Source organism: Sinocyclocheilus grahami, unplaced genomic scaffold, assembly GCF_001515645.1.
Source record: "Sinocyclocheilus grahami isolate Dianchi unplaced genomic scaffold, SAMN03320097.WGS_v1.1 scaffold327.1, whole genome shotgun sequence".
NCBI lineage: Eukaryota > Metazoa > Chordata > Actinopteri > Cypriniformes > Cyprinidae > Sinocyclocheilus > Sinocyclocheilus grahami.
In genome coordinates this window covers 624,203-645,535 of record NW_015505506.1, presented here as the reverse complement: position 1 = coordinate 645,535, position 21,333 = coordinate 624,203, and the positions used below count along the sequence as shown (strand labels likewise).

At 37.8% G+C, this 21,333-nt stretch overlaps 2 protein-coding genes across 2 annotated transcripts in view; one reads left to right on the top strand and one right to left on the bottom strand.

The window, feature by feature from the left end:
* The window catches only part of LOC107602445 (chloride transport protein 6-like), a 25,272-nt gene extending 15,550 nt beyond the window's left edge, over positions 1-9,722 (bottom strand). Inside the window, exons 1-11 of the mRNA XM_016294938.1 lie at positions 9,599-9,722; positions 8,932-8,991; positions 8,768-8,833; positions 8,612-8,677; positions 7,199-7,265; positions 7,006-7,112; positions 3,826-3,952; positions 3,527-3,594; positions 2,623-2,681; positions 1,010-1,142; positions 746-919 (exon numbers count right to left, since the gene is read on the bottom strand). Coding sequence (XP_016150424.1) covers positions 746-919; positions 1,010-1,142; positions 2,623-2,681; positions 3,527-3,594; positions 3,826-3,952; positions 7,006-7,112; positions 7,199-7,265; positions 8,612-8,677; positions 8,768-8,833; positions 8,932-8,991; positions 9,599-9,673 — 1,002 coding nt within the window. The 5' untranslated portion in view covers positions 9,674-9,722. The remainder of the gene's footprint in view (positions 1-745; positions 920-1,009; positions 1,143-2,622; positions 2,682-3,526; positions 3,595-3,825; positions 3,953-7,005; positions 7,113-7,198; positions 7,266-8,611; positions 8,678-8,767; positions 8,834-8,931; positions 8,992-9,598) is intronic.
* A 3,774-nt stretch (positions 9,723-13,496) lies between these two features.
* mthfr (methylenetetrahydrofolate reductase (NAD(P)H)) overlaps positions 13,497-21,333 on the top strand; it is a 20,416-nt gene continuing 12,579 nt past the window's right edge. Inside the window, exons 1-5 of the mRNA XM_016294971.1 lie at positions 13,497-13,621; positions 14,787-15,030; positions 17,108-17,346; positions 17,689-17,799; positions 17,920-18,113. Of these exons, the coding sequence (XP_016150457.1) occupies positions 14,792-15,030; positions 17,108-17,346; positions 17,689-17,799; positions 17,920-18,113 (783 nt within the window). The 5' untranslated portion in view covers positions 13,497-13,621; positions 14,787-14,791. The remainder of the gene's footprint in view (positions 13,622-14,786; positions 15,031-17,107; positions 17,347-17,688; positions 17,800-17,919; positions 18,114-21,333) is intronic.

Genomic DNA, 21,333 nt, shown 5'->3' with positions numbered 1-21,333 from the left:
AGAATACCGTGATTTGATAATGAATCATTCACAATAAAAAGTAATAAATACAGCATTTAAATATTTACATGTAGAAGATGCCATGACGGGATTTGGGTTGGTCATGTTACTTCAATATGATCACCTACTGTACATATCAACACAATAGGGGTGTAACGGTACACAGAAGTCACAGTTCGGTACGTACCTCGGTTTTTGGGTCACGGTTCGATACGAGTTCGGTACAACAGGAAATGTATTTTTTCATTTATTTTGAGCAGACAGTAGTGCTACTTACATGCAAGCATGAGCAGTTGTTCTTGATTTGAATTAAGATTGTGGCATTTCAAGATTTAAAGCAAAAACAGAATGGTCTGACTTTAGATCTGTGAAATTATGCTACATAAGACACCTGTAAAAAAACAAAAACAGCAGATGGACTGAATGAAAATGCATATTTATTCTCTGACAGCAGGTGGTGCTATATTACACTACTTAGTTTAAAGGGGACCTATTATGCTCCTTTTTACAAGATGTAAAATTAGTCTCTGATGTCCCCAGTGTGTGTATGTGAAGTTTTAGCTCAAAATACCCCACAGATAATTTTTTATAGCTTGCTGAAATTGCCACTTTTAGGGTATGAGCCAAAACGCGCCATTTTTGTGTTTGTCCTTCTGGAATGACTGCCTATGACTGACTGTATTCGCCGTCTGACTGCATGAACGGTGACGGTTCGGGACGAATACATGCTCTGTTACACCCCTACAACACAATGTGAATGCATATAATTAAGGGGCTTTAATGTTATTTTCTGAAGCTTTTTTACCTTAAACTCTCCAAAGTTGAGCAGGCCAGGCAGCTGGAATGATCCCCATTTATTGAAGTTGATCCCAGAACGAAAGAAGTTGAGTGTAAAAGTGGCAGACATGGAGCAGAACAACTTTAAGACAGAAGAGAGACAGAGAGAGATAATTATAAACTAAACTAAACTAAACCCCAAAATACATGACCAAACTGTATATTCACATACCACTTTCCATGTGAGAGCCTGGTTCCAGAAGGACGACCCCTCCTCCAGACTGAAGAGGGTGCCCCCTATAGGTGCCCCAAAGGCAGCCGCAACTCCAGCCGCTGCACCCGCTGACACGAAATCCCTCTTGTCCCTGAACATAAATCAAAACTGACCCTATTAACTTGATTAATACATATTCCTGGTATCACTGCAGATGTTTTAATATATATTTTTCATAAAATTATTACTCAATTATAATAAGTAGAATAATATACAACAATTCTCTAAAGAAAAATGTTTCTTCATAAAATTGTATTAAAATGTAATATCTTGACTAGGGATGCAAGATACCAGTATCGGTATATATCTGACATTATCAAGCTGAATTTGTTCTGACACAGTTTAACTCAGTTCTTGTCATATGTTATTACCATTTTCTAAACTATAGTGAATAAACTGCGATAATGTGAGAAATGTTGAAGGTGTCTGAATAAATTATGGTTTGACTATCTATTTGATAAATGAAGTTAACCAACAAACATTATACATACTCTTTTGGTTTCTGTACCCAATATTTAAAAAAAATTTACAAATGCAATGAAAATATTGGTATCGGCAAGTACCAAAAATAAAAGTATCGTATCGGGCGGGTACTGGAAAAAGTAGTATCGTGCATCCCTAATCTTGACCTGACTTCACCTAAGCTACATGTGCTACTGGATCACGCATAACTAATCTGTTTAAACATTTGGATTTTCCATTTTTGGTCCAATCAATTATAAATGGATAAAATATTTATCCTGCATGTTTTCCCCCTTTTTTTGTCCATAAGGGAATAGATCACAATACATCTTATTTCACGGTATGATACATTTTATTTCACGATAACAATATAGCTTTTTTAGTAATACAAATTTTTGTTATTAAAAATAAGACGAAGAAGCAAATTACAAACGCAATAGAACAAATAAATATGAAATAAACTTTTAATTATTCAGCTACAGTAGGCTAGGTTTATTTAACGTGTAGTAAGAAATATTACAGAAATTGAATAAAGTGTATAAATAAAACACTGCATAGTGTCTTCACTGTATCAATCAAACATGAACTGATTATTATTAAAAATCCAGTGATTCAGTCAAGTGCAGTGAGTGATTGACATTAACATTAATAATGACAGACAGCAGCAGGTAAAAAAGGCTGCTGTCCCTTTAAGACAGACTGCAAGAATCCAATATACTGACACCCAACTGTTTACGTTTATTTAACACATAATTGACTGTTTATGCGAATACTGTGTGCGTATTTGACCATTCAAGCACAATACAACATGAAAGAGATCTGTTTTTCGTGATCGCATGCTGTAGAGAGAGGAGCTTTCATACCGCAGAATACACGATATAGCAAAATCTCTAACAATTCACACTTTATTCCGCGGTAACGATATATATATATATATATATATATATATATATATATATATATATATATATATATATATATATATATATATATATACACATATACACACCGTCATACCGCCCAGCCTTAGTTTGAATGTCACTAATGCTTCACATTCATTTTGTGCAATGTAATGAATGATTTAGTGGTTGCTGTGATGTAGTGCTCACCTGTCACTACGGAAATAGGGAAAGTGAAAGCGGATCTTCTTGAAGGTGATACTCTGAAACTAATCAGACAGACAAGCATGCGTTCATTAGACCAGAAAAAAAAATACAGTAGCAGCATTTAAGGTTTTAACTTAAATTTACAGTTAAATACCGTAATTTCATTAACTGATATAATGTTAATATACCAACCCACTGAAGTACTGAAATCTGTTTTATACCTTTGTAAACACTGCACCAAAAGCAGGTGGTGATGGGAAAATCACATGATGAACCAAAGCCTATCACAAGCAGCTTTTAAATATTAACACATATAGAAGGTGCACAGTGTTATTCACACAAACACTAAACACCATCAGGGTAACACACGAAACAGAAATAATGCAATAAACATTAATTGAACAACATTAGATGTAACATACAACCCTAATGTACACAACTGATAAGAAAAAACTAAGAAGAAACAGTTATTTCAACAACAAAAAAAACATCAAATTTGAAATGTAACGCAGGGAATTCTGGCAATTTACGGTTATTCACTGTAAATGACATGATCTTTTTCCACTTCCAAAAATGGTATACTACCATAAAATTACATGTCCTATACAGTTTTTCACCGTATATAGTAGGGGAACTTACCATTAACCATTTAACAGGTTTTTTATTGTAGCATTTTTACAGTCTATTGCCGTTAATTTCACGGTCATTTGTTTACAGTGTATGACTGTGACAAGAAATATGACGCATAAACAAAACACCTGGGTACATTCAGAACACAAAATCATCAACCATCAGAAGTACTGTCAACCTCAACAATTTTAAATAGCAGAACTGTTAAAGATTAGTCAAATCAGTACTTTGTAAATTACTACGTTCAAGTTGAACACATGAGCATATGGAGGAGTACCTGAGGAAGCCCTGCTCCTAGTATCGCTCCACTGTGAATCATTGGTCCCTCTTTACCCACAAACAATCCTGAAACAAAAACAACACTGAATCAGCCTACAACAACTTCTAAAAGGCATTTCACTGTAATCTGGTTGCATTTAATTAATTGACGTTACCAGAATAAGGCCAGTTTACACACGTTACTTAAAAATCTGAATCAAAAAGTGGCCATCACCATTAATATTCTAATACAGCACAGAGCCAGAGTGTATTCTAATCTTTGTCTGTGCTGATACAGACTGTTTCCCTCATCATTACCTCCAGCAACAGCGAACAGGACTCCTGTGACCTTACATATGAAGGTCCGCAGCCGCACAATGCCTGGAATCTTTACTCCGTTCAGGTAACTTTTAATTTCTGGGATACCAGACCCAGCTGCAACAGGCTATTACACAGGAGAAACAGACTGATTATATACTCTCCCCACACAAAAACATCATTATTATTAAAATATTAAATTGCATGAGAGACTTAACTTACACTGATTTAATATTCTTATAGTATTAAATACAGTGTTGATATATATATATTTTTTTTACCTTTTAATTTGATATGCACTGGCAGTTAAAAGCCTGACACAATTAAGATTTTTTTTTTTAAAGGGTCATATGATTTTTTTGACAATTTTTCCTTTCTCTTTGGAGTGTTACAAACTCTTGGTGCATAAAGAAGATCTGTAAAGTTGCAAAGACTAACGTCTCAAATCCAAAGAGATATTCTTTATAAAAGTTAAGAGTCAACCACGCCTACCTAAAACGGCTCGTTCTAACACGCCCCCACATGTCTACATCACTATGTGGGAAGATTTGCATAATGCCGCCCAAATGTTCACGCAAAGATAGAAGGTGTAACTTTTATTCTCGCTGTAGTATTGTTGCTGGCGCCGCCGCAGCCATGTTGTGAAGGTGCTGTGTGTTTCGTTGTGAAAGCGAAACTTTGTTTGGTCTTCCAAAAGCGGATGATATCTGCTTCATCATGCCTAGAGCTGATCCGTGCTGGTCGCTGAGGGAATACATCAACTTCGCGCTGTGGATCGCCGGATCGGCTTTCACCGTGGACGCCTTTCACCGTGGACACAGACTGTAAATACGTTTCATATTTAAAGGATTTGCCACTGACGATTCAAACGCGAGTTTTGGGCAGTGTAGAGTAGTGCTTGTTGTTTGTCATTTCTCCGATCACAAATGCAGACATGGTTTTATGTTTACGCGGCGCGATGCAACGCAACGCATAAAAAGACAGTATAAGTCATTTTAATCCATAATTATGTCTCCACTGGATGCAACAAATGCTTAGTTTATAATGGGTTTTAATGTTTTTGTCTCGTCGCGCCGGGACACGGCATCACAATATGGTGAGGGGTGTAACATTTCCATCTCACGCTTGAGGTATTCGGCCAATCACAACACACTGGATAGCTGGCCAATCAGAGCACACCTCGCTTTTCAGACCGATGAGCTTTGTAGAAATCGACGCGTTTCAGAAAGGCGGGGCATAGAGGAGAAACAATAATGTACAGTAAGTGGAAAATAATGTGGTTTTTGAACCTTAAACCGCATAAACACATTTCATTACACCAAATACACAAAATAATGTTCTTTTTAGCAACATCATATGACCATTTTAATGTTTTTTTCCCACTCTCTTATGCTCACCAAAGGCTGCACTTATATGTTCAAAAGTGCAGTAAAAAAAAAAAAAAAAAAGAGTAACACTGTGAAATATAACTACAAATTAAAATAACTGCTTTCTATTTTAAAATATTTAATTTATTCCTGTGGTGGCAAAGCTGAATTTTCAGCAGCTATTCTGAGCATAGGAGACTTCTTAAAAAATATATATATATATATTAATTATTCCACACTAAAGTCAGCCCTTCTTGATTCAAATTATGTCTCGTCTTGGAATGATATTCAATATATAGCAATAGAAAAAAAGTTTCAGTTTAATTTAAGTTTATTGCCATATCAGCTTCACAGGCTATTTCATGGCAAATATTATACATTAGAAATATAGTAGAACACAATACAAATAAATAAACAAATTAATTAATAAAAACAATTATAAAACAAAGTATTGCACATAACTTTCTATAAAATACACTTTAAATTTACTTTTAGCAATAGATAAAAAATCTAGCAGTCTAATAAATCTGGCAACGTGTATTACAATGAATGTTGGCTCTTTGATGATTTGCTTTGTTCCCATTTTGTAAGTCTCTTAAGATAAAAGCTTCTGCTAAATGCAGTAATGTAAATGTAAATCAGTGAAATATTCAAAATCAATGAGCGTTTTTTCTGGAGTTTAATGTAAGGTGCTAGTCTCTGGTGTGCCGTGTAATGACTTTTAACATATCAGCCTGAGAAGTTGTTACCTCAACGAGCACCAGAACGCTGGAGATGAATATGAACATCACATTGAGAGCCAGCAGCTCCAGTAAGGAGAGAGCTAGACAGCCATTCTCACTGCATTCCTCCACAGCTGATGCACGTCAAGGACTCCACTCAGCAAATAGTGCAGCATTACACAAACCAAAACACAACGCAAGCACTGAGCAGAAAAGATACATTGTCCAACCAAGCTGAACTTTAGCTGAGTGAAGAGCCGCACGAAGAAATCAACAAACAGGCCAGTCTGAAAAAGAAAAGAAACCAAAAATATCACCATTTCACTGGACCACGGAAATAGTAGGGAGGTGAAACTCATCAACTAATGACCAGTATTTGACCTCCAAAATAAAAAATAAAAAAAATATATATATTTTTTTTAATCTTAATGTTCCAAAACAGGCTTAATTTTCTATAATGATATTTATGTAATTTAATACTAATTAATTAATTAATTTGGGGGGGGATGAAGTACGTTTGAATTTTAAATATATTTAAAATAGTGCTGTCAAACGATTAATCGCGATCAATCGCATCCAAAATAAAAGTTTGTTTACATAATATATGTTTGTGTACTGTGTATATTTATTATAAATACACACATGCATGTATATATTTAAGAAAAATATGTTACGTTTATATATTTAATATATGGTATCAATTATATGAATATTACTATATACATGTAAATATTTTCAAAATATATACATGCATGTGTGTGTGTATTTATATATACATAATAAATATACACAGAACACACATATATTATGTAAACAAAAACGGTTATTTTGGATGCGATTAATCGTTTGCCAGCACTAATTTAAAAAATAAAGTTTAAATATATGTGTAGGCATTTGTATGTACTAACTGTAAACACTACATAACACCAAATAATGCTAATATTGTGGCCACAACATTTTTCCATCATAACTGCCAGGCTCTGAGACTTGATATAAGTGACTTCAGAGAGTATAAACTAAACTGATCAATTTATTGCAGACTAGGGCTGCACGACAAATCGCATGCGATATTTAACGCGCATCTTGTCTACCTCAACGAGCACCAGAACGCTGGAGATGAATATGAACATCACATTGAGAGCCAGCAGCTCCAGTAAGGAGAGAGCTAGACAGCCATTCTCACTGCATTCCTCCACAGCTGATGCACGTCAAGGACTCCACTCAGCAAATAGTGCAGCATTACACAAACCAAAACACAACGCAAGCACTGAGCAGAAAAGATACATTGTCCAACCAAGCTGAACTTTAGCTGAGTGAAGAGCCGCACGAAGAAATCAACAAACAGGCCAGTCTGAAAAAGAAAAGAAACCAAAAATATCACCATTTCACTGGACCACGGAAATAGTAGGGAGGTGAAACTCATCAACTAATGACCAGTATTTGACCTCCAAAATAAAAAATAAAAAAAATATATATATTTTTTTTAATCTTAATGTTCCAAAACAGGCTTAATTTTCTATAATGATATTTATGTAATTTAATACTAATTAATTAATTTGGGGGGGGATGAAGTACGTTTGAATTTTAAATATATTTAAAATAGTGCTGTCAAACGATTAATCGCGATCAATCGCATCCAAAATAAAAGTTTGTTTACATAATATATGTTTGTGTACTGTGTATATTTATTATAAATACACACATGTATATATTTAAGAAAAATATGTTACGTTTATATATTTAATATATGGTATCAATTATATGAATATTACTATATACATGTAAATATTTTCAAAATATATACATGCATGTGTGTGTGTATTTATATATACATAATAAATATACACAGAACACACATATATTATGTAAACAAAAACGGTTATTTTGGATGCGATTAATCGTTTGCCAGCACTAATTTAAAAAATAAAGTTTAAATATATGTGTAGGCATTTGTATGTACTAACTGTAAACACTACATAACACCAAATAATGCTAATATTGTGGCCACAACATTTTTCCATCATAACTGCCAGGCTCTGAGACTTGATATAAGTGACTTCAGAGAGTATAAACTAAACTGATCAATTTATTGCAGACTAGGGCTGCACGACAAATCGCATGCGATATTTAACGCGCATCTTGTCAGAAAGACGGTTCTGTAATCAGCGGTAAACACATTGAGCAGCATTAACTACACAGAGCCGTTGTTCACTGACGAGCTGCGCAAAACCACGTTCATATTTGCGCGTTAAATATCGCATGCGATTTATCGTGCAGCCCTATTGCAGACTTTCTCATAATCGCGCCATTAGTTCTTGTTTCTCATATCGTTCTTTTATTATATCCCAGTGACATATAATATCTATAATTTGCTATAAATCTCATTCTCCAGTACACTCTAAAAAAGGCTGGGTTAAAAACAACCCAGTGCTGGGTAAAATAGGGACAAACCCAGCGGTTGGGCTGTTTTGACCCAGTGGTTGGGTTACTACCCAGAAGGTTGGGGTAAACATTTAACACAACCGCTGGGTCAAAACAGCCCAATTGCTGGGTTTGTCCCTAGTTTACCCAGCACTGGGTTGTATTTAACCCAGCATTTCTTAGAGTGTATGGTATAAAAACATCATGCACCATTGTATTGGTGCCATGACCCTTTTTCAAAACGACTTCGGATGCATAAACCACCCCAAAGCTCACCAGTCCTGTTGACACTCCGATCGCAAAAACCAAAATCCACTTTATCGCTTCATACTTTCTGGCTTTCTGTAAAAGAAATGAGATAATACACTTGGCAAACAGGGACTTGAGATCATATGAATATGATAAATGAAGACATCACATCACACGTTTTACCTTATTATCCAACCCCTCCAAAACCTCCAGGAATGGCTCATTTATGCATCGGTCATAATCCAAACTCTGAAATGCCAAATATGAATATATATTCATATATTTTTTTTTCCCAACATATCCGACAAACGATCATGTTTCAAGTCTCCCGTCCATTACTCACTGACCTCATAGTCTTTTCTCGGCAATATTTCATCCTCGTCTTCTCTGGTTTCACCCAGTATTGTCTAACAAGCAAAAGGCAGCAGCAATAATATCAGGATCTCAGTCCTCAAAATGAACAGATGGCCTGTGTCGCCTCGAAACAATGGGGTGACTGTTTCTGAGCACACTTCTGACACTTCACTTTATCATACCTAGATTAGTGCTCGATTCAAAAGATCGGTCAACAATATTAGCATGACTTTACACTGATAAAGAACACATTAACGATATTAAATCAGGTTAATCATCATTGTATCAAGAAATACAGGGTGTCTCATATAACCTGACGAGACGATGATAAGGATTTGGTGATATAATGATATAATGCCCAAATTACAAGACGCCCTAACGACATATTGCCCAAAACTGCTGCACTGGCCAAAAATGAGCAACAATATCGTCTAGACAAAGACCAGACTAGATTCAGAAACCGTTAGACCGACGGGTTTGGTCGCTAGCCTCGTCGTTAACGAACACTAGACGCACATCAGGCTGTTTAACGTTACCGGGAATTTGGGTGGAGAACAACAGACGGACAAGCATAGTTTACAGCGTCAGAATGAACTCACGTTTCATTCAACAAGGCGTTTCGCGTTAGGAAACACATAACACACATAAAACATTGTATACCAGCTCCTCTGGTGTTCTTGTGTCGCCTTCGCTGCAGCAGCCCTGACAACACAACCCGCCTCCGCAGCCCGCCATCGTCTTCAGCGCACACCGCGAGAGCGCAGCTGATCACATGACCAGCGCTCAGGCCAGCGGAAGCATTCAAGCGCGCACCAGATGCGCAGCTTTAACGCAGACACGAGGGACTCAAGCGCGCACAGATGCGCAGTTTTAACGCAAAATCTGTATGCGTCAGTATTTACGCAATCCACTTATCTATAATATTTAGACAGTGCTGGGATGATTACTTATAAATTGTAGTCTGTTACTGATTACAAATTACATGACGAAAATTGCAATCAGTAATGTAATTTAGGTTACTAATTTTAGGTAATGTATTCTGACTACTTCGGGATTGCTTTGAGATAGGGCTGCACGATTAATCGAATGAGATTGTCATGCGCATTTTGTCAGTAAAGCCGGTTCTGTGATCAGCAGTAAATCTTCATCACGTGCTTTCAGATGGAGCAGCGTTTACTACTAGGCGATACCACTTATTTTGTTTTCGATACGATACCGATATTTTTCAAGGCAGTATCGTAGATATCGATACCGATTCGATACTTCTGAACTAAACTTTTAAATTATGAAATGTATTAAATTATTAAATGACTAAGAGTAAAATGGGTAATGATACGCCTTATTTGTAACTTATTAGGTTATATTTTTGTGTACACATGGTTCCCGTTCATTGATTCAATGTGACTAATAAACACACGACTACGGCAATATACGGAGTTATTATTATTATGATTTTCATTAAAATAAAGTATATTTATAATGCAATGCCTTTATCACTGCTTAAATACTATGAAATATGTTGCGTGCCTTATTCTGTGTAAGAAGCCACATCATCTCACAGAAGGATTTATTTCAAACACTCGATGGACGTTATGAAGTGAGTTCAGAGTAAAAACATGTTATTAAATGTGGTATTTTCACGTGCTTTCAGATGGAGCAGCATTTACTTCACAGAGCCGTAGTTCACTGAGAAGCTACGCAAACAGCTGTCATTATCGTGAACGATTTCTTCGATTTCAGAATCGCGCGATTTTTTTGCGTAGCTTGTGAGTGAACTACTATGTGTAGTAATAGTAGGGATTTCCTGGGTTTCTTCTGCAAGGCGTATTTGGAGTTTCAGCGCGAGAGCGCCCTCTGGCCTTTGGATGGAGATTTACTGCCGATCACAGAACCGCGCTTCACTGAAAGGTACGCACGACAATCGCAGCTTCTGTCCAAGATTTCGCGCTTCACTGAAAGATACGCACGACAATCGCAGCTTCTGTCGAAGATTTACTGCGCGCTTGCCTGAAAGGTACGCACGACAATCGCAGCTTCTGTCGAAGGTTTACTGCCGATCGCAGAACCGCGCTTGCCTGAAAGGTACGCACGACAATCGCAGCTTCTGTCGAAGGTTTACTGCCGATCGCAGAACCGCGCTTGCCTGAAAGGTACGCACGACAATCGCAGCTTCTGTCGAAGGTTTACTGCCGATCGCAGAACCGCGCTTGCCTGAAAGGTACGCACGACAATCGCAGCTTCTGTCGAAGGTTTACTGCCGATCGCAGAACCGCGCTTGCCTGAAAGGTACGCACGACAATCGCAGCTTCTGTCGACGGTTTACTGCCGATCGCAGAACCGCGCTTCACTGATATTAAACTTTTATTAACTATTGAAATATTGTTGAAATAAGTTGAAATATTAACTTTCAATCTCAGGGGGACTTGAAGTAAATATTTTAGGTCAAGGGGATTTGACTGCCAAGTTTGGGAATCTCTGCATCACATGAACAAAAATTAATAAACATGAAAACAGCAATGACATGGACAAAGTCTTCAGAGTTTTAGATATGTTTGTCTGTTTAGTAACTTGCGTAATTATTCATCATGGTATAATTGACTGAGAGGTGCGTTGTCCCCAAATTCAAGCATGGATTGCAAATTAATTCGCATGGCATTTACACGGCCATTCTATACTGTGAATATTCAAAGCTGAATGATATGACACAAAGTAGACCTTTTTTTAGAAGGGAACATTTTAAAAGAGAGAGAGAGAGAGAGAAGAAGAAGAATTAGGGAGAATCAATCATTTATGAATAATTTACTGCAATTGTGTGAATAATTTGTAATCATGTAATCAATAAAAAAGTAACTGTAGTCTGATTACGAGTATTTTAAAATGTAATTTTATGTAATTAGGAGGAGCCTACTTAGTTTTTGGAATCCAGATTACATGTAATCAGTTACTACCCAGCTCTCTATAGACTACTGATCTTTAACATATAGACCACTGACTACTGGGCTGCGTTCAGCCCCGACAAAAACGGTGCAAAACGTTTTTTAAACGGAAACGGTGGTGCGTTGAACACCCGATGACGCAAGAGTTGCAACTATGGCAGCTGAGAAAGCCATTCTTTGTGTTCTTTCTGAAGAATTTGCGGAGCCTGATGAAATCGGTATAAATACGTGTTTAATACTGCAAAATACGCTCGATGGTACAGTCATTGCCCTTGACCTCCAGAATAAAAGAGAACATCCCAATCGAGTGAAGGGATTTGTGCAAACTGTGGTTCCTAATTATTGTGATCCAACATTTGCCTCGCATTTCAGGATGAAAAGACAAACATTTCAGGTGAAGGATAATCCACTTCTTACCTCCGAGACTGTGTTATGATCTATGACCTTATTATTTTTATTGTGAGTATTCGGCTTATCATTATTGCTGATCACTGTTGTTGTGCTATGATATTGTAATATTTACCATTATATAATCAGAGGGGTATAAAACAGTTTATGAAAGTGTCACTCCACAATACAATAGCAAAATATATAAATATAGTATAGTATTTTTATGTTACATTAATCAGTATTTAGCACACCTTACTAAGGAAAGGATATGGACCAGACGGCATTACAATTACTAAATGATATTTAGACAGACTTAAAGAAGTTCCAGATCTATACTTGTGCTCTTATTATTTCAGTTATTTTGCCTTTAATGTAAATAAACGTGTAAACAATATACTTGCTCTTGTGAATTTATTTGGATGTTAATTACATTGTGCTAGCTGTCTCTTTAATACCGCATGGTTTATATACATGTTGCTGCTGATTGGGCTGACATGTTTGACACACCCAGCAAACAAGAGAAAACGCATCTCAAACCGTTGCACACCGTTTCCAGGAAACATGTCGGTCAAACCGGAAACCGTAGCAAAACGGTGCACACCGGTTTGAGCTTGAACATGCCCCACAGCTATAATATATAGATCATAATATATAATATATAGATCAGTGATGGAAGAAGCCCTTTTCCGACCGCCACATACGAAAAACCAATGCTTTAGTAAATTATCATTATGACAAAAAAGTCAACATAACGAGATAAAGGGTCGAAATTATGACATAAATTATAATTATGACACGAAAGGTCAAAAACATGAGACACTAAGTCATTAGTTGGCATGCCATCTCATGATTACGACTTAGTATCTCTTAATTTCGACTTTTTATGTCAGAATTTCGACTTTTTATTTCATAATCATGTGTCCACAGTGGGCCATAGAGCTGTGGGCCATGCATTTGTGGGGGTTGGGAGTGTGGATGCGTTGTGTATTACAAATATATCATGTGAAATTAAACAAAAGACTTCAAATGACAGAGAAGAGTTAGGATAAATCTATTAACTTTTCTTTTTTTCTGTGTGGACGTGCGCGTATCTGCGCGTGTAGCTTATTTAATTATTAATGAGTGCATGTGGTGTGTTTACATCATAAGCGATGACAGACCCTGCATCCAATGGGAAGGTCGTATGGTAGAGAGTGGGCGTGCCCTGCACGAAGGGGGCGTGGTCTGTCGATCACACGCCAGCCTCTTTGTCGTCCATGCTGTCCGCACGCGCTGTTTAGCAAGAGCTCGGGTACAGCGCCGCCCTGGGACTGCACTCTCCTCTCATAACTCCTGGAGGATTGGGAAAAGGTTGAAGGTAATGGAGGAAAGGCGTTTTGTAAATACTATTACTGGGTCTGCATGAGTGTTTCGGTTTCGTTTGGGCTAATTAAAGGGGCCGGTGCTGTCACGCGGAACCGCATGTCCCGGTCGAGCATCAAAAGATGCACACATTAATCCTAATGCGAGTTATCATGTCATATAAATCCGTTTGCTGCTTGCATTGATTGTCTGTTAAAAAATAGTGTCTTTCAAAAGCAACATCCTTATATGTAAAGTATGCGCGTTATGGACTCATAAGTCTTCATGCAAAAATAGGATGGTCATGAATGATCAATCAGAATAATGCATGTTATTCATAGAGCGCTTTATAAGTTACTCTATTATGCTTTTTTAACATTTGCATGTATTACTAACTATTTACTTTTATGAGACGTGCGAGATCGGGATGAATTAATAAACTAATACTAAAATACTAAATATTTTGGTATAACACGTGCATATACCATAAGAGTGTCATTATCAAATTTGATTGTTATATTGACTTTGATGCAGCAACGTTAGAGTGATTGTGGTTAAGAGACAATTAGTACTGATTATTTTAGCTGTCAGTAATAAATGTTCAAGTAGTAAACTTTAAATTAAAAATGTAAGTGGAACATTATAATGATAATGTGTTAAATGCTGTTTACTAAAAATATATTAATCATCTAATATCTTCAATCACATATGTTACTGAAATCATATTTGTACACGATTTATAGATTCAAATGTCATGTGAACAGGATGAGAGCATACTGTACTCTGGATACATTGCAGTGGGACTGACTTTGCGTTTCCACACAGACAAATTGTTTGGAAGTCATTACGTCTGCAATTTTTTCATCAAATTGAACTGAAAATGCAAAATAACAGTTTTTATATGCAGGATTATAGCTGGATTCGGTACACTTATGAGATAAATTATGAATAATACTGTTGAAACAATTTTTTTTATAAAATCGTGAATACCATTTTACTTACTACATTTAAAAAAAATAGCTAAATATAGGCATACTGTGCAATATTGAATAAGTGGTAAACTACATAGGCAGTGTCATTAATGTCTATAGAGTTTGGAGACATTAAAAAAGAAAACCTAGCTTGATGGGATCATGTTGTGAAAAGGTTTGTGGGGTGGTTTGCATTTCCCCTGGGCTCAGGAAACATGGTGAACCAAAGAGCGGATGTAGGTTGGCAGTCCTCTAAGAGCGACTCTAGCGGGGTCAGTAACAGTGGAGAGAGCTCCAAAGAGAGCTCCAGGTGCTCGACCCCGGTACTGGACACCGACCGCACCGACCGGCTGCGGGACAAGATGAAGCGGCGGATTGAGTCCGGGGACCACTGGTTCTCCCTGGAGTTCTTCCCACCTCGCACAGCGTCTGGAGCCGTCAATCTCATCTCTAGGTAGGAAAGCAAAAATGAATTATAAATAATATATATATATATATATTCACCCAAGATTCACCAAGGGATTACATATATTATATATGGGTTGAACAAGATTATGTGAACACCCAGGGTTTAATATGAATACTTAATATGCAAAAAAGTCTGTCAAAAGTCTGAGATTTTTTCTTTCAAATTTGCTTATTTTATCAGGCTCCTATGAAAAAAAAAAAAAAATAGGAGCCTGAAAAAAATGCTCATTTCAAAGAAAAAAGGTTTTTGCATCTTAAAGCCTTCATATAATTTGCATCGGTTACAGTATTCAAAACAAAAAGAAAAACAGTTGTGTTCCTGGAGGCTCACAGCCCTGGCAAGTTTAGCTTCAACCTTAATTAAATGCACCAGATCCAGCTAATCAAGTCCTTGGTTACAGGTATGGTTTTGGAGCAGGTTGGAACTAAACTAAAACCAAAGTGAAAGATAGGGTCTGTCGGGCACTAGGAATGATTGTGTCCATGCAAACATTAACCCCCATGACACTCATTTCCTCAAAAACCAACCACAGAGAATTTCACAAACCTGACATCCATGAAAGAGCTGTTTTGCTAACACTTTGACCAACATCTGCCCTGGCCAGATAAATCACTGACTTATCTAAACCACTGTGGCTAGTTTTGGAAAGAAGCCGATCCACCAACATCTCTAAAGAACCTGGCAGATGTTCTGATAGAAAACATTCAACTGGAGATTAGGGTTGGGCCGATGGACGATGGCTGACAGACATCACGATGTCAAGCTGAAGTGTACTACGGAAACCCTAAAGGGAATAAATAGCCTACGAGATGGGAGGATAAAAAAAATATTTCAATACTTTTTCTCGCAATTATATCATTGGGTAAGAATAGACGACTGTATATAAATTGCGGGCATCGGGAAACCGCTTTCGATTGTGCGCTCTCATTTTACTTTCACTTTCACGTTTGAGATTAGCGATCACAAGGACTCTATACTATGGAGCGGCAGTACCTACCACACATTTGACAAGATTAGATGTTTGTCATTGGTGCTCAGGATCTGCAAATCATTCGCCATCCTCCTATCAGACATTTCTCTTTACTCTGTGTATGTGGTAAGGGAACTTTCATGTACTGTAATGCAACAGGCTACCGCTAGCAAGCGGCTAACCTTTTAGTGGCTCCATATAACACGTTATTTATTTGTTTCATGCTTCGTGCACCCCCCACCCGATGTCAACATCCATCACGATGTTTCTCTGTAGACATCGTCCGATGCCAATTTGGTAGACATCACCCAACCCTACTGGAGACTATTTAAAGGCAGGGTGGGTGATTTGGTTTAAATGCATTTTTTGTTAAGATGGTTGAAAGTCTCTTCACATCCCGATAGCAATCACTAAGTTAAGTGGTCAAAATGTATTTATATGTATTTATATCGTCTGTGGAAGGGGTACGACCATAAAATGTTCGTCCAATCACATCCAAGGATTGCGATGGGCCGTCCTACCTGCAAACTTCTGACACCATGTTGATCCGTCACCAGCACGTTTTATTACTCTATTGCAGACCGAACGAGAATGGAAGGTGTTATTATTGTAATGTTAAGAGCTTTGTACTGAAATGTTTTCTCACCGTTGAATGAGACATGAGCTAATCTGACAGCGTTGAATTCAATCCTCCACCAGCGCCGTCTCTCATCATGTCGCTGGTTAGCCTCTGCCGGTGCGCGGTCATGTGTTTTGCAGGAGGCGTGGCTTTGGAGAGTGATTTGCAGAGAGGGTGGGATCTTATGCTTTCAAAGCCAGCTTGCTATTGCTAGTCTCTCTGAAATCCCCTACTCTACCTTTAAAAGTTGTTTAAATCTATTCTAAGGAGGCTGGAAGCTGAATTAAAGGAAAATGGTGGTAAAATACCTTATAAAAAAGTAACACTGCCTATTTCCCAGGTGTTCACATTATTTTGCCCAACCCCTATATATTTATTTTGCCTTGGTAAAAGATAAATTCTCATTACCGTTATGCAAAAAAGAAGGGTGTTTGTTTTTAGAATGAATGGTCTTTTTGTTCTTTGTGTGTTAGATTTGACCGGATGGGTTCTGGAGGTCCGCTCTTCATCGACGTCACTTGGCATCCGGCTGGAGATCCGGGCTCAGATAAAGAAACGTCCTCCATGATGATAGCAAGCACAGCGGTCAATTACTGCGGCCTGGAGAGCGTCCTGCATTTGACATGCTGCAATCAGACGAAAGAGAAAATAACAGCCCATTTAAATAAAGCCAAGCGGCTCGGCCTAAAGAATATCATGGCCCTGAGAGGAGGTATGAACGGTGACTGATCAGAAATCTGTTACTTTGGTCCAAACCACACATTTTCCAAAAACAAATAAGCTCGATTTCAAACCCTTCTAAGGCGGCATCCTAATAGTCATGGATCCTCATAACACTCGTGAATGGCAGCAACAGTTGCTACATGTAAAATATTTGGTAAAATAGTCAATTTTTAAGTAGATTGTACTTTAAACTATGTTTGAACTAATACTAAATTAATTTTTTATAATCAGCATTTCTCAAGTTCATCTGCCATCATGGATCTACAGCTTTTGGAACAGTCCTGCATCATGAGCGCATCTGATTTGATCCAAATTGTCCTTTTTTCTGCAGATCCTATTGGGGAAGATTGGGTGGAGGAAGATGGTGGCTTCAACTATGCTACAGATCTGGTCAAGCACATTCGCTGTGAATTCGATGACTACTTTGATATCTGTGTTGCAGGTGAGCATTAGAAAGACAAGCAGTTAATGGTGTTTGCTAAGCTAAATATCACTGTTGCCATTACCTGGTGGATGATTAAGTTGACAAAAAAACACATAGCCGTTACAAATGTAATGATAGGTTACCCGACGGGCCACCCAGAGGCAGAGAGCTATGACAATGACCTCAGGCACCTGAAGGAGAAGGTGGATGCTGGTGCACACTTCATCGTCACCCAGCTCTTTTTCAGGGCAGAGACCTTCCTCAGATTCGTCAAAGACTGCCGGGCCATTGGCATCACTTGCCCCATTCTCCCGGGAATCTTCCCCATCCAGGTACATCACCACAATCTGACCAATCACAGCACCTCAGTGATAACATCCAGTTATCTCGTCAACCAAACACTGCTGCATAAATTGTCATACGATGCCATGTCATTCCAAAAGACCAATTAAGGGCCACTTTAAGGGATTGTCTTGGCATTTATGCAATGGTGTGATGAATGAATTTATTGCACTACATTTTAGTACAATTAAAAGTAGTACAATTTTAGTGTTATTAGATAGTACTACTGGTTATCTAATACAAACTACTTGTTATCTATAAGCCAGCCCCATAGTTTTCAACCCAAATGTTGTGTTTCGGTCATTTTGACCTGGAGAGAATTTTCTTTTACCTGAAAATTATTCATTTTTTAAATACAGCACAAGGGTTAAAGTACTTCACTTAGCACTTTTCACTCCTAAAGGGATACTGTAGTTCATGCGTATATTAAAATTCTGTCATTTTATTTATTTGTATGTTGAGGTGCGTTCACGCCACGGTGAAATTACTGAATGGAAGAAGCGTTCACATCCTTGAACAACTCATAATTACTACTTGTATTTATGAGACCCTAATGGCTCGTTTCCACTGAGCGGTACGGTACAGTACAGTACAGTACGATTCAGTACGGGTAACCCTGATCAGGCTTGCGTTTTCACTGCTAGTAGTACCTCTGCCTCTTTTTGTTAAATGTCAGTTTTAATGAACAATAATAGCCATTATAAAAGTATAAGAGGCTTATATAAGAGGAAAAAAAGACAAACGCAAACAGTTCAGTCAAATATATGCTATATGCTACAAAGTCAGCGCTGTACTATGGTAAAGTTCAAATTAAATATATAAAGTTAAACATAACTTTGTGCTCAGCCAAAACGATATGACTAGGAACAAATAATAGATTCATGAGACCACGAATGGCTGTTAAATATAGCCTACCCAAAACGAATTGTATCTCATGTTTAATCACTACAGAGACATCAGGGCCAGCGGCAAATGTCGGAAGGACTAGCTGAGCTGAGGCTGCTCTCGGCGGATACATGAGCACTGAGCGCCCGGTGATCGCCTGTAGCTCCGAAATCAGCATAGCAAATTTTCAAATAGGTGCTATCTTTATAAATAAACCGCAGATTTGAGTTTTAAACAATTACATTCTCACCTGAAAAACTCTTAAAACTACATTTCATGAAACAATAACAGTAATATTTAGAAAATTACACGGGTTTTGGGCAATGACGTTTCACAAGTCCACAAGAACGCATATTGAGAAGCAGCTATTGTCTTTGTGAAATTATAAAATACACGGTTATATTTTTTTGTGTTTGCGCACTCTGATGTAAATAAGCCCAACACTCATGGACAGCAAAGCTGAACAAGTGAAGGATGCTTTATCCCCTCGTATCACGCAAAAGTGACGATTCTAGTCAACCAATCAACTTCTGCGGTTAGTTTAGCTCCACCCTTTTGGTACCCTTTGCTGTGCTTGGTACCCCGATGGAAGGGTACCAAAAAAGTGGTACGGTTCGCTATTTTTGTACCATTCACAACTTCTGACAGTGGAAACTTAAATAATTGCGTACCGTACTGTACCCGAACCATACCGCTCAATGGAAACGAGCCATAAGATCTCAGACTTGGACTGTACCATCTAACTGCTGCAACGTCATGCGGAAAAACTAAAAATGGCAGCAGCTTCAGGAGTAAAATGTAGCTAAATATAGGGTAGGCGATTTTGGAGAGACTAACAATAGTAAGCTAGCTTTGAAAGCATAAGAGCCCACCCTCCTTGCAAATCACTCTCCAAAGCCACGCCTTCTGCATGACCGCGCACCGGCAGAGCAGAGGCTAACCAGCGACACGATGAGAGACGGCGCTGGTGGAGGATTGAATGCAACGCTGTCAGATTAGCTCATTTCTCATTGACCGGTGAGAAAACATTACAGTACAAAGCTATTAATATTACAATAATAACGCCTTCCATTCTCGCTCGGTCTGCAATAGCGTAATGAACGCGCTAAGGACGTATCATGTGTGAAAGAGGTTTGCAAATACGTACTTTGACAGGCAGGTAGGATGGCCTATCGTAGCCCTCAGACCGAGAAATATGATTGGCAAACATTTTATGGTCCTACGCCTTCCACAGATGATATAAATACATATGAATACATTTACACCACTTAACTTGGTGCTTGCTATCGGGATGTGAAGAGACTTTCAATGAAATTTTTTTGAACCAAATCACCTACCAGATAGGAATAATAGCAAAAATATTGCAAAATAACAGCTTAAAGACAGAGTAGGTCCAACCCTGTATTTAAGCTGTTATTTTGCAATATTTTGTTTAATAATGTCTCGATTTGATTGAGGTTAATATCTTGATAATACAAAAATGATCTGAAAATATATGAAAGATATGTAAAAAAGTATAATGTAGCTAGCCCAAAATTTAATAATTACCTAATGTCCCGCTAAATAAACTATACATTTACTAATAAAGAATTTGCTATTGAATTCGCTGTTGATTACTCAAATTATGCAGATTTAAAGGGGTCATGAATTGAGAAAGAGGTACTAAAAGAATATCCTTTAAGTTTCAGAACTGAAAACATATTTCTTACTGAAATAAAAGCTTTTATTAACACCAGGACAGCGAACGCCTAATCCTGAAATGTGCCTATCTATGACGTAATAGATAGGTTAAACTCCGCCTCCTAATTCTGTAGCCCCGCCCACTGATTCACACATGACATAGTAGGGATATATCGTAAGTGGCGCTAAACCGGATCGAGCAACCAAGCGATACACATGCCGTTAAAGATCGCAAAATATAGTGCAGTTCCTGGTTGTGGAAGAACACAGTTATTCACACATGACATAGTAGGGATATATCGTAAGTGGCGCTAAACTGGATCGAGCAACCAAGCGATACACATGCCGTTAAAGATCGCAAAATATAGTGCAGTTCCTGGTTGTGGAAGAACACAGTTGCTGCATAACCTTCTTTCAGATTCAAATATTAGGAATGCGTGGTTGAACTTTATTTTCAATGAAGTTTCAGCTCACGGGAGTAAAACATTGAGCGTTTGTTCGCTTCATTTCACTGCGGATTCCTTTGTAAACAAGACACAGGTCGACGCTGGATTTGCAGAAAGACTGAGATTAAAAAGCAATGCAATGTATAGTACCATCTATACTGGATCCGACAGGAATGGCGCAGCACACTTATGTGAGTAA